This window comes from Plectropomus leopardus, chromosome 9 (genome assembly GCF_026936395.1).
Source record: "Plectropomus leopardus strain MGB_pleo_1.0 chromosome 9, ASM2693639v1, whole genome shotgun sequence".
Taxonomy (NCBI): domain Eukaryota; kingdom Metazoa; phylum Chordata; class Actinopteri; order Perciformes; family Serranidae; genus Plectropomus; species Plectropomus leopardus.
This window is the reverse complement of record NC_142184.1, coordinates 15194800-15209463: the sequence shown is the minus strand read 5'-3', so window position 1 is coordinate 15209463 and position 14664 is coordinate 15194800. Positions and strand designations below refer to the sequence as shown.

At 42.0% G+C, this 14664-nt stretch overlaps 1 protein-coding gene across 3 annotated transcripts in view; it reads left to right on the top strand.

Annotated features, from left to right (window-relative positions):
- The window catches only part of LOC121947349 (metabotropic glutamate receptor 7-like), a 186410-nt gene that overhangs the window by 44782 nt on the left and 126964 nt on the right, over positions 1–14664 (top strand). Inside the window, exon 1 of one of the 3 annotated variants that reach the window (XM_042492355.2) lies at positions 13006–14630. The exons of the other annotated variants lie outside the window; for them this stretch is intronic. Coding sequence (XP_042348289.2) covers positions 14133–14630 — 498 coding nt within the window. The 5' untranslated portion in view covers positions 13006–14132. Of the gene's footprint in view, positions 1–13005; positions 14631–14664 lie in introns of those variants that run through there. 3 annotated transcript variants of the gene reach the window in all.

Below are 14664 nucleotides of genomic sequence, written 5' to 3'. Positions count from 1 at the left end.
TTACTTTTACATGAGAGGGACCTATTATACTTTTTCTGTATTTTCTGTCATATATAGTGTTACAATGAAGATGTTTACAGTTATGATGGACAAAGTTTCAAATAATGAGGTAAACATAAAAGTAACCCTGCGAGCAAAACTTTTATGCTTCAGATTGTTTGGTATACTCTTTTAACAATGTTTTTTTCTACTTTTGAAACAAACTGACATCAGCTTAGGGTGCATCAGTTCCAGGCATACTATATGCATCATCATGCTGTGTCCTTACTCTGAAATTCTACATTTTTTCGGGTGAGTGAATGCAAAGCAGCGGGCGGAGCTCTCCATGAGTTCTTTTGTTTTCCTCAGCAGCAGTTTGTCATTAGCAGGGTGGATAATTGATCTATTGATGTGTTCATAGCTGATCAGATCACATCAATGAATGAGAGGAGCTGTTTGCAGTTTTTTGAACATAATAGTGAACTTCTAGATCTGGCAGAATGAACGGTTAAGGTTCATTTTCAATGCACCTGATGTTCTGCTGCACCGTCTTTTTCCCAATAATAACCAAACGGTAATTATATTCCAATAATGCTCCTAATTAACAGCCCGGCTCTAAAGATCTATTTGTGACGACAGATAATTTAGTTGTGGCGCCTGCCACAAATATATGAATGTTTGGAATCCCTGCACTGCTACATGCAGCTACATTGTAATGTTACGGAAACCCATAATTGTGGTTGCTAATGTTGTTACTTAGATTGTCACAGTAAAAGGTGCCACTACTCTCTGTTGCAGTCATTCCCCGGCTACAATGGCAGTGTAGAGATGTGGAGACCCAGAAATGCTATCAAGTCAAGAGAAGACTGGGCCTTTTCAGGAGGGGTGCTTAAAGAGACAGACACTAAAATGAGGTATTTCAGACAGAGGGTGAGTACAGTTGTTCCAGCACAGACAGTATGGTGAAATAAAGTGTTTAAAATCAATGTGTGGCAGTAGATGACCAAAATTATGAGGTGGCAGATGTTGTGATTGTGGCAGGTTGCCACAAAAAACTGAATGTGTGGGAAACCCTGAAGCAGAAACCCAAAATAGAAGTATGAACTTGAAGATGAACATTATAGGTTCCTTTTAAATTAAGGATCTGCATACTCTACCCTTGAAATCCTATGGCTATGTAACAAAGGCAGTTGCTTCACAGAAAATACAATGTCTGTGAAAATGAGTTTCTGTAGAATAATTTCATGCCCCTTATTAATTTTCTTGCATCTTAAGTCTCTGGTCTATTATCTGCAGGACTGACAGCCTCCAAACCAAAATACCTTATCTGACTCACAGGCAGGTCGGTTGTTACTAGTATTCTTGAGTGGCCACTTTAAAGACGAGGACAGGAGTAAGAAACTTAAGTCGACATAAAATGACATGAATAGGCCGTTCGTTCAAAGAGTAATGAGGGCTTGTCTGGCTTTTTACCTGTATCAATGCCTGTGTGTGCTTTTATAGAATTATGCTCATTATTCACTATTTGGTGCTGAACTGTGTTCCGCTCCAAGTCACTCCCTGGTAATATAAGCTATTTTATAGAGTGCATCTATTATCTGTAATCTGATAAAGATTTAGCAGCAGTGTATGGTTGCTCTGCTGCAGCCTCCTTTGTGTGCAGTAAAGCTGAGAGTCAGACAAGTGAGTCATGTTGGAAGTGACAGCAGATATTTATCACTGCCACTGTTTATGGCACAGCCTGCATGAACACTTTTTTCTTTTTTTCCCCTGTCAATCTGAAGGCCTGAGCAGGAGAGTTAAGCACTAATAAGACAGCCTCAGTGTTCATCTCGCACGCTCCCCTCCTCTCCTCTGTCACAAGGAGGAAGAGATCTGAGCACGTTCTGGAGAGCCTCCCCAGTGATCATTGGGTGGAAATAAAGCCGATTGCTTAAATAAGTAAGAACAACCACCACCAGCTGACTGGGTAGATGTGTTGCAGCGGCAGATTTTGCCCCATCAATGTTTAAATCTGTGAAAATCAAAAAACAGTTTCAGGTTTTGCATCATGTACACAGAGTGGAGGCAACTGGGTTGCTGCTGTATGCTGGCAAGCACCCGCTTTTTAAAATTAGGCCTTGCTCCCGTATCAGCATCCTTTTTTTTTCTACCACAGAAAACATTATGAATAATTAAATAATAAATAGTGGAAGCAAGGAAAATGTCATCAGTGCCTCAATTTGATTTTTCCTGAAGTGATAAAGGAGAAAAATATCTTCCAGTATTCAGTTTGTAAAATTTGTTCTTTTTGAAGCTTAAACATCCTTCACAAACCTGTTTCTTTTTATCTGTGTTTGTGGTTTGATTTCATAAGCGAGATTAATAAAAGATCATGCCTGAATTCTCCTCACAACAGCCTTCATGTCACTACTTTAGATGTTTTGCATTCAGTGTACCACTGTATGCTAAGCAAGTGTCTCGAACAGGTTAATAAAATGCTGAAAAAACATTTACTGCAAAATGAACCATGCAGAAAATTACTGACCCTGAAGGGAATGAATTTCTATTTGCTTTTGGTCTCAGCCTGTGATCATGATATACCCACATCCCTGCAGCTACGCTGTGATTGCTGAGGTCGTCTCCTAATGGTTTGCTGTTTACTTCCCCTGCACTTTCAAATCACTTGTATCACCTTGTGAACTTGCACACACATGTTTTCCTAAAAGCATCCGGAGAGAGTGAACAGGGAGATGTTGTTGCTTTGCAGGATTCGGCATCTTGCTTGTACTGCTGTGTCTCAGAGGCCCTCATCAATTATGTCCTCAAGGATCAATCTGCCAGCATATTTCCACTCTCAAATGAATGGAATTCTCTATTATTTAGCTGCTAATATGGCTCCTTATGGCCCCTAAAGTCTGACAGGATGGGCTCCTGTTTGATGCTTTCCTGCACTCTAGACCAGCCTCCGACGTAAAAAGGGGCCGACTATGGCCACACTGGTCATTTTATCTGTTCTTCTCGTTTCCTGCTAGTTGCATTAGCCTGCCCACTGGGATTTCTTTTGGCACATTAAAACAGATTTGGGTTAATAATTGATGCTGCGATTTATGGACTGTAGTGCCTGAGGTTCAATTGTAAGCCTCCACTTAAAAAGAAAGCATGCCTCTCATTGCTGCCTTTGCCTCAGAGTGCCGTGATTTATAACTTCAGTTTGATGGTGTGCGATTTATTGTATAGGAGTCTATTGAAGAAAAAGGACCAGACGTATCATTTTTCATACAACAGTCATTTTGATGTGATTATGTTTGAGTTTCGGATTTCTCCTTCACACATCAGCTCAAGACAATGAAGGAAAAAAGTATCGATCTGTGCACCACGAGCAGTAAATCTATTTGTATTTGTGCAACACTGAGCTCCTGCCTCTTGTCTTTGATTAAGAAACTGCCCGAAATTAATGTTCAATATCAACACCAGTCCTGACATTATGTGTAAAGATCTATGGGATGTTAATCAATAGTGTACCACAGGTGATCAAAGGAGGTGTGATGTATGTGTTGGCATAACGCTCAGCTTTCATTAAAATTCCGGGGAGGCTGTCAGGAATTACATGTCTCATTATGTTTTCCTCTGATAGCTTCTCCTTCTCTGCAAAAATGCAGAGTATTATATTTCATCTGAATGTGTCATTCAGCAGAATGTGTCAGTGTGTCCCATTGAATGTCTTACTGGGACTTCAGTTGTGTCATTTTGAGCCATGCTAGTGGCGTGGCTCTAGGGATGGCAATATCAGTCAGTCCAACACTTTGGTCCAGACTGAAATATTTCGACAACTATTGGCTGGACTGTCATGAAATTTCACACAGACATTTATCATTTCTAGATAATGTATCCCTGTAACTCTGGTGATCTCTGGACTTTTGCTCTAGTGCCACCATGAGATTGACATGGGGTTTTAAGTGTTCTGACAACTATAGGATGGATTGCTATGAAATATTATACAGACTAGGGATGGATATTTAGAAGTGGTTTCAGCTGAAAACCATTTCAGAATGTCGATTCATTCAGTATGCCTCCTAGCTTATTCCTTTTATTGATGCTGGCATGTTTTTCTGACAACTGCAAAACAATGACGTGAGGCTGAAACACCTTTCTACACAACATGGAATGCCATGTATTTGACACTCTGCGTACGAGTGCCAATGCTTCCCAACTGAGCAGCACGTCTGTTACAGAGGATAATTATCCTTTGTAAGAATAAAATAAGTGTCATGCTGTGTCACATGCATGCCTTTTTTTCCACTCTGTTTCTACACTGTTTTCAGACTCAGAGGTGATATAGTACATGCCTTGATGCTGAAATCTAAATACATTTTTTCTACACAGAAAATTGATCAGGAATCGATACAGGATCAGACAAATAAGTCAAATCGATAACGGCATTGGTGTCAAGAAAACCTCGGCAATACCAATCCAATACAGACACTCATGTCCTCATCATGATACATTTTATAATGTATGGTGATTCCCAGGCTAGTTCTATCATCACGTTAAAATTTCTAGTTGTCCACTACTTTGGTTCATGAGTACCAAGGGGTTTATCTCTTAGTCTGAAAAGTGAAGCCGATGCAGAAGTTGCTCGAAACTTCATACTTTCTAATGGCCAACAGGAGGCGACTCCACTGGTTGCAAAAAGAAGTCTATGTAAAAATGCCTTCTTCTCACTTGATTTATCACCTCAGTAAAAAAAATCCCCAATGAGTTTATCTTCTTAATTGCTAGCTGTAAGTCGTCTTCAATACAGCATGATGTTGATTTTATAAATTATGGTCTCATTTAGAGACAAATTGACTGTGTATGTTTTAGTGTGTGGCTACCTTATGATTGACAGGTCGCTTCCACAGTGGTCGTCCTTCAGGCAGATCCACCACTCGCTCCTCCAAAACTCCACCCTCTTGTCCATATATGTTCACTTCTGGCTCCAAAAAACCAAGATGGCGACGACCAAAATGCCAAACCAGTGGTTAAAATCATGTTGGCTACGTCCTCTTCTTTTATACATTTTAGTGCTGACACGATTTTCATTACAACATTATTGTGGATAAAAGAAAACACAATAATGATTTTCTAGTGATATCTATAGAAGATTTGAAATAATAATAATCCTGTCAGGTAAATTCATCTTCAAAATTGTTTATCGTGCCTCTTCTTTGATAAACAAATTACACTCAAAACATGAGTATTGGGAGGTGAAGAGGGAGACGAAGCCAGAATGGAAAGAAATGAAATCATATCAGAGGCACTGGATTATTTACATGACATTATTATATGTGAATTATTAACACAATATGAATTTTTTATTTTTTAAATGACACTCCTAGTACAGTCTATGCAAAATACCAGCATAACTAATAACACCCCCACTATCCTCAGCTGTGCTTTGTGTTTAGTGCTAGGTAGCAAATGTTAAATGCATGCTGACATGCAAAATTAAGAAGGTAAACATTATCTGCTAAATATTTGCCTGTTAATATTGTTGTTGTGAGAGCAGCAGCTTTAAGATCTTCACAGTGTGATAACTATCTCAGAAAATATAGCGGTTTCACAGTATCACAGTATTTGATATTATAGAATTATTATTATTATATCATATAATATTATATTAGTTACAATGAACAACAAAACTGTTTTTGTTGTTGAACACCTTTTTACAGTAATTGAAAGTTGAAAATACTTTTTAATGGAAGTGTATATAAAAAGTCTCCTTTTGAAAATGATTAAATATTCTCCTTGCATTTTTTATAATGTAGATAAGCAAATAAACACAGTGCAATAAACTTTAATTTTCATATCATAGTATACCTTGATACCAGTGTACCGCTGCAACCCTAGTATGTTGCATTTTGCTAAAAGCAGTGATGTATGTAAAGCCTTACAGAGGCAATAGGCTGTCACAGGTTTGAGCTATCAGTGGTAAACACTTTGTAGAAGTGGTAAAGTGGTAAACTCAATCATTCATGGATGTGGTCATTGCTTGTCAAGTGTGAACAAATTAGTTTCCTCAGTGGCGGCTGCACCTTGTCTAATCATATGCTTTTATGCAAATCAGGTTCAACGTGAAGGTCAGCCAACAACTTTGTTCAGCAGCAGTATTTGAGTAAAAGACACAGCCAGGTGAGCAGACACAGTTTGAGAGTATGTTCAACCTGATTACATACAAAGCCTGAGCCCATATGGGAAACAATTTAAGGAACCTTGACTCTGGATGGTTTTGGCACATTAAGCATGACAACGTTTTTTGGTGGCTGGAAATGTAAGAATATAGCAGAAAAAAACAGTTGTGATTTTTTCGGCATTTCCAGCATTTCTCAAAGGCTATAATTCCTTTCCTTTTTCAAGGAAATTAATAAGGGAGAGAAGTCTAGATTCCCAACAGAGCAGAATATAAAGCAGAAAAAGGCATTAAGAAATACACCTGGTTTCAATACCCTGAAAAGAGGGATTGCTACCATTTCTAGCTCCATTTTAATTTCCTGTTTATTTCGCTCTCTGAAGCTTTGGGAACTCTAAAGGATTTAAATGCCCTTCAGTCCCCGTGTCTTTCTCCCATTGCCTTTGATTTATAGATTTGATTTTCAGCTTGAAAGCAAAAAGGGAGAAATTCCAAAAGGGGTAAAAAAAACCCACCATCATGACATGGAGGAGCTTAAAGCAAGCTGAAAGGTAGAGGAAATAGGAGGGATATAAAACGCCCATTGCCAGCGCCACGGATGAAATATGAGGAATTGTCAGGAACCATGTAACAAAACGTGATATGTAGCAAATGAACTGGGCTTTATTCAATCCCTGAGCAACCATAAGAAGTCCCATTCTGCTGTCTCTGTATTGTGCTGTGCCCTGTGTCGACAGGACTCACTTTCGCTCGACACTGTCGGGCACCCATTAAATTCTCCAACACACAATCATTCCTCCTTCCTAACTCTGTAAACACCCTGTGCTCCCTGTTACTCTCTTTCACTTTGAGTAGTGATTTCTCAGCAGAAGGTGTCACTTAGGAATAGGCACCCTGATATGACCGTGACTGGCCCCATCGCCATAGAAAATCCAAAACAAGCCACGGATATTGTGACCCTGTTCTGTATGAATATATGCATTTCCTCACATTGACTCTCCCTCTATATACGAGAGATCAGCTGGGATGGCTTAAAAAGGCACCCAGTGTGTCAACAGGGCCCTGAGGAAAAGGCAGCTTCTGTGACCCGCAGTTCCAGCCACAGTGCTCCTATGGGACCACTGGGCCATGGGGAGTCCAAAGAGAGACAGACCGTGGCTGAGAGACAGGAGGGATACTGGGGGACGGTAAAGGCACTGAGCTCACTGAACAGATAAACCCATGGGATTACTGTCAGACTGCACGCTCTTCAGGCTGCACATGGTCCAAATGGGGAGCGGTTTAACTTGAACCTCTTTTAATTGAGTACGGCCTCCAGCTAAAGGAGGTAGCTCACACAGTGTACGAGGCGGCAGCCATAAGCACCCATTCCAGTGGCTTTCATACATAAAGGTAGTGATTTATTGTTCCACCTTATGTGATAGCTATGTGCGGTAATTTGTAATAGAGTTAATTTCCACCTAATGAGTGAGAGAGATTAATTCATGTGCATGATGAATTGCGTAGCGGCGAGCAGTCAGGCTAAGCAAATTCTTGTTTAAAATGTGTGTGTGTGTGTGTGTGTGTGTGTGTGTGTGTGTGTGTGTATACCTTTGTGAATGCTTTTCAAACTCTGGTAAAGACTGCAGGGGCACTTATCTGAAATAAGTAGGCCTGCCCTCCACCGCAGTCCTCGCTAGCAGCTCCATATGGTAATGAGCTGTGTAAGATGAAGAAAATATGTTATTTGCAACACAAACAGCACTGCAGTTAATTCAAGCAGCATAGGCATAATCCACTCACACACTTTCAACACTTTCAAAGTGTAAAGTTCACCTGGGAAATGGAAGAATGAGCTAATTTGTGTTGCAGTGATACAATGGGCACTTTAGAAAATAAGAATACTTTGAAGTAAGACTTGTGCAATAAAAGTCCATCAGACATTAAGTCAGTGTGGTGGTGTGTGACCGGCTGCCAGAACATAAATTGAAATGAATAACAAACTAGAAGGCTCGCCTGCCAAAGTGAAAAGGATGATGAGGTTATGATGTCCATCTGCAGTATGTGCAGTGTCTCAGTGTTGGCGTTCTCATTAACATGAAGATTGTTCTAATCTGCCCAAATTAGTCAGTTTAAACACGCTGACATTTGGCACTTGTTCCTCTTGCTGGAGTTCAGTGTAGCTCTCCTTTCTGTCGCACAGCGACTGCAGAGCTACAATATATTTGGAGGCACAGACTGTACTTGTACAGAACGCCTATATTGCTGGACAATGTTTACGTGGAGACAGAAATCAATTCAAAACAGGAGCGAACCATTGTTGAATAAAAATGGTAATCGTACATCAAAACACTTCAGCTGCACACACTGTGATGAGAAAATGTCCTGATGTTTATCAAAGTGCACATTTCTATCTTTTTCCTGAATTCTGTCTTTAGTTTGTTGTCAAGGAGCAAACTGTGGATTTCCATTAGAATGGACGATGCTTTACTTTGGTCGAGGGGGACAAAATGGGAAAGCATAGATAATTATGCAGTAAAGAAACATGGAACCACTAAGTATGATTCACCACTTTACTTAAAAAAGCATGGAAATACAATGTCAATACAATTGGCTTTAAAATACTGGTTTTGGGGGCACAGCACTTGCAGCAAGAGCAGCGACGTCTTTGGGTGGCACTATACCGGCCAATGGTCGCTATAAAACACCAACAAGTTTAGACTAAAAAGCTGAAAGAAAACATACATGGGTCCCTATAGGGCATGGTGTGGGTACTCAATACCTTTGAAGGTATTGAGTGAAATACCCTAGTACCAAGTAGTATTAAAACTTCTTCAGTCAAACAATACCTGCATTCATTCATTTTTGTACTGGGGACCTGGACCGTCCTGACTCACTGATGGATCAGCAAATTTTCTTTTGCTGCTATCTTAGGGGCCGTAATTCAATTGACGAACGGTCAGTTGAACGTCTACCAGTTAGCACGAGCTAACACAGCAGCAGTGGCTAACATCCAACACTGGGCCGTTAAATAGTCACAATATACGCTATATACTCAGCCTATATATAGCGTCACTTTGTAAACTTTCATATTATCCATATGAAATGTGCAAATATAAGATATACTTGATTTGCAGAAGCATACTATGCAAACCTTTTCTTGTGAGCTTAGAACAACTGTTATATTTTTAAATCATCATTTCATTCCTGATTTGTCTGTCACTCATTTCTTGGTAACTAGTATTGCATGCTATTATACACATATGATTATTAGTGTCACATACCTACATTATAATATATGCATGTAACATACATACTATCATAAACTACATTTATTAATATTCATATATCTATTACTTTTGTTATATGTTATGTTATTGTTATTATTGTTGTTGCCACGCATCTCTCTCTCCCTCCCTCACTTTCTCTCTCTTTCCTATGTATCATTTTGTCATATACTACTGTAATTTTATTGTTCTTTACGACATATATTGCACGTCTGTCTGTCCTGGAAGAGGGATCCCTCCTCACTTGCTCTTCTGGAGATTTCTACTCTTTTTTTTCCCCTGTTTTTTTGTAAGCTCTTTCTTATGTGCTGTGAGGATCCAAAGACAGAGGGATGTCATATGCTGTCTTTTGGCAGGTAAATAGTTAATGCAGGTGGTCATCTGTACTTGGCATGTCTCATCACCCTCTCACCCACACACAAACACACAGAGTGAGAGAGAGAGAGAGGTTGTTATGAGTCATTCACAAAGACTGTTGATAAAATCTCCCCCATCACAATGCACCGTGAAGACACTTGTGATGAAATAATTCACAGAGGTCCAGAGCCGCTCAGAAGGTCGGCTAATTAACAGACACAAGGCGAGAGGCGTTTGCTATCACAATCAAATTTGTGGCTGAAGTCCTCCTGGCTAACTAACACAGCTGCACCCACTTATCACATAAGTCCAGTGGACCATGAGGTTAGCCATCAAAACAAAGGCCCAGTCACCCGCTAATAGGGCCTCTGGAAGCTTCCAGGGCTGTGTGGGTGGGAGGTCAGCACCTTTTGGGTCCATTACTGCCATATGTAATACCTCTGATCATTATCCAGGCAGGCTCCCAATCAGGGACACACACTTGGAACATCTGTAAGACAGAAAAATGCCAGCAGTCAGGGGTTAATATCCTTTTTTGTCTTTTCTTTTTCTCACTTAAGCTTTTTGCTCGTCTCAGATGCCACATCTCTGTATAAGCGTCCAGGCGGACTCATTGTCAGATAACACGAGTTTCAAAGATAACCCGGGGAGAAAAACCTCCTGTTACCAAGATACCCCTGCAGTTATGTATTCCAGTGGCCACTCGTGCATTATCTGTCTATCTTTCACAATTCAGAGTGTGAATGGGTACTGAGCTCACAGTAGCAACTTTACAGAGACATAATTAGAAGGGAGCTGGTATGACAGATGGATTACAATCATAATTGAGAGCGTGGAGAGTCTATCGTCCTAGCTGCAGTGCACCTGCTTTGTCTTTGGCATAAACAGCACAAGAGGTAAGAATTTGTCTTCCCAAACAGCGTGCCTGTAGAATTACAATACGTTTTCTTTTTTTTTCCCTCCTCACAAGCGCTGATTCTGCTTACAGTGATGAAGAAAAGCGTAGATAGCCGATTTTATTATTCCAAAGCAGATGGTGCAAAATGAGGCATGGGGGGGCCCCAGCAGCTTGGTGACCTTCATGTTGCTAATCTAACATTGCCCCTACATTGATCTAACATTAACACCTCACCCCTGACAGAATATGCATGACTCCAAACGGGGCTGGTGGCCTGCTTGCTTTCGAACAAATCACCCCGACATGCAATTACCTCCCGCTCTGGAGTTATTTCTTTCCCGTGGATACGACGGCCCTTTCATTCGAGTCCGGGAATTAAACAGGTTTCCAGGTTAATTAATTTGACAGACAGACCCCATTGTGCCTAGTGTCAGCCCAAAAGGAAACCTTATTGCCTCTTGTCCTCAGGGTTGACTTTTTATTGTTCTTTGAGTCTTCGTTCTCTTAAAGGAGCACATTGTGCCAGCCCTGTAATTGACTTGAAGAAGACTGCATCGAGCAGACGTGTGTTATTGAATGCTTGAAACAAAAGCTCTGGTCTCTCATAGGAGCTCGTAATTCATCTAGTGGGATGCATTGAAATGTAGTACACCCCCGGCATATGGAAACCTTGGCTGTGTTTGTGTGTTTGGTCAGCTATATATTGAACACAAACCTCTTCCTGAACGCATTCACACTCCTGTTTGCTTGTTGCTTCCCACTTCATCCCATGATGAAATGGAATTTATCCGAGTGTGTGTTCACGTGACTGAGTGTCTGTGTGAGAGTGAGGAAGGAAAAGGAGAGAAGATCCAAACCAAAGTGTAATCTCAGTCTAAATCACACAGCCTCCCCCGGGGGAAAGACCCCTCTTCCTGGGGTTACTCAGTGAATTAAATCATGGTGAGGGCCCCATTTTTCAAAAGTAACCTTTTCGTTGACAGTGTAAGTGGGAGTCAGGCTCTCACAGCACAGTCCGAGCAGTGGAATTAGTGTCGTGCGTAGCGACACCAGTCTCTCAGGGTGTCATTTGTAGGGGCTGTTGCTGCATTTTTCCAGGCCTGCCTGCCTGTCTCAGTGTGCTCACAGTGGAGGAGGCCATCTGCCTCCCTCCCGTCTCGCATCCTTCATCTCTCTCCTCAGCAGCCTCTTCCCAGCAGTTCCCACACACTGTCCTTAAATGTATTTTTGGTGCAGCTCATGAATTTTGGCCTCGGCGTGCAGTTTGTGCACCCGGATCCACAGTGACATGCTTGGGAGTCGGACGTGCACGATTTGCCAATTGTGTGATATTCATGCAAAATCAGTGCGGCTAATGGAGACAAATACACTACATGGCAGGATTAGGCTTGAATTAATCTCTATTCAATTTAATTAATTAGAAATTTGTCCGTCCAAGCCTGTAATGTCAATAGGACATGTTTCAATTAGAGCTACATCGCCTTTCCTAATCTTTTAATTGAACAGAAACGAATGGAACGAACATGTTCATAAAATGGGATTCTGTGCCTCATAATCATTTTCACGATAAAGCAACTCTCAGAGGCTGTTTATTACTCAATGATCAAGCAACTTAACTGACTCATCCTCTAATCCATTTACTGTTTCCTGTTTGACTGCTTCCCAGGGTGCTGCTGTGATTTCTCAGCAACAGCAGCCCCGTGGATGCTATTGTTGGATGTGTGGCGGCTGGTTTAGAAGTGGACAGTTTCTAAGGTTACTTGAAAATGAAGGCTTATACATGAATTATGTATCCACAGAGCGCTCAGTCGGCGCACCTTTTCTCTCACTGAACAAATGCAGCAGTCATTAGCAGAGCCTAAGAATTTTTTTTTCTTTATTATGATATTTAATTACACGCAGAAGCTACCTTTTTTTTTAATTAATGCCACAAATTGCCAAGTGAGTCCCTGGCTAATGTATGCCCAATGAAAGCAAATTATCATAATCTGCTTGTTTGTAAGAGCACCATCTGTGCAATTAAATAGTTTGGTGATGATAGTGTTTGGTCAGGAAGATGTGAGGGCTCCTTGCTCCTAAAGGTGTGGTTAATTCTCACCAGTCTGCGTGCCAGCCGTGCGTGCCAGCGTGAGGCGTGTGTGTGTGTGTGTGTGTGTGTGTGTGTGTGTGTGTGTGTGAGAGAGCGCGTGCGGGGTGCACAGGATGAATCAGGAGTGTCTTCTGAAGAAGGGTTGCCTGGGAGACCAGCCTGGACCCCTCCAAACGTGTCTGTTCTCTCTCTCTGCCTCACTCCCTCCCTCTCTCTCTCTGTCCCTCCTCCGTTTTAAAGGTGCATCAGTAATGAATCCAAAACTATTTCAGGAGAGTCACTCTATAGCCCCCATACCTGCAGCTCTGCTGGGTTTTCATAATGCCACAGATCTTTGTTTCGTGCCTGCCACCGCCAACGTCAAAAGAAAGGAGGAAAGAAAACACTCTGTGACTTTTGCGTGTGTTTATTTGTGTGTATGTGTGTGTTTGAGGGGGATAAAAGAGGGAGGGGAGAGAAAGAGATTATGAATGCGCACTGAGAGGCACTCAGAGGAACAATTGTCTTACTATTCAAGTCTAGCCTTTAAGTGCATTTGCTCGCCTTGTTTACCTTCCTTGAACTGTCTCAAGACAACTTCCTGAAAACCTTGCCATGAAGTGATGCTCCTCTTTTTTTTTTTCTCTGGCCAGCTGAATGACGTCTCGCAAGGAAAGGGGGCTGAAAACTCGGCGCACACAGTGAATCCCTCGCTGTGACTCATTCATTTTGTATAAATGCGAGCGGTTGCGGAGACCGAGAAAGAGCCGGGGCTTTAATTAGCTGGATTTTTCTTAGCCTTCCGCTCATTTGAGCAGCATACTATTCGTTTTCTTTCTTTCTTTGCTTTTTTTCCTGGAGACTGTGGAGATGATATGCACCCCGGGGAGACAGACACCACAGCCGACCGAGCCATCCCTGCGCTCCCGTGGAGTTGCAAGAAGAATGTCACCCACTTCTGCCGGTTCTAAGTATTGATTTTAAGAGATAATCGCTTAAAATTCACTATATGTTGTTTGGTCGAATCGCCGCTTTAGGTTGTGAAGATCCCCAGCTGCGGTTTCAATGCTGTTTCGCGCTTTGGATTTAGCATAAATGGACAAAATTAGGCCAGTTCATCTGCGGCGGATGATCATCTCTTACTGATATTTTCTGACTAATGGATGGAGGCTCTCTATCCGAGGGGAACTGAATTACCGTCAGGAGCTTCACTATTCAACAAGCTGCACCGCTCACTCCTGGCAGCAAAGCGATGGGCGCAGTTTGTCTGAGCCATCTACTGCGTCTTGGTTCTTCAGCTCAGCTTGTTGAATCTCCTCCATGCTGACAAGAATGGGTTCGTTTTAACAAAACTTCCTCTCTGTTTTTATCTATCGGCGGATTGTAGACTCCTTTGTTCCCTAAAAGTTGATCATGGCTCGTCCTGGTTTGTGCGTCAAGCTGATGTGGAGAGCGTTTTGGCTCATGAGGACTGTGGTAGATTTCGCGCTGCCTCAGGAGACTTATGCGCCCCATTCAATCCGGACTGAGGGGCACCTGACCCTCGGTGGACTCTTCCCGGTGCACGCCCGAGGCGCCGACGGCACGCCGTGCGGGGACCTCAAGCGTGAAAACGGCATTCAGCGGCTTGAGGCCATGATGTACGCTTTGGACCAAATTAACCAGGACGACCAACTCTTACCCAACATCACCTTAGGCGCCCGGGTGCTGGACACTTGTTCGAGGGATACTTACGCGCTGGAGCAATCTTTAACTTTTGTTCAAGCCCTGATCACGAAGGACACCTCCGACGTGAGATGCACAAATGGGGAGCCACCAGTGTTTGTCAAGCCTGAAAAAGTGGTGGGAGTCATCGGAGCCTCGGCGAGCTCAGTATCGATTATGGTTGCCAACATCCTACGCCTCTTTCAGGCAAGTGTTTGAGCGTGAGCGATAGTTTTATGGC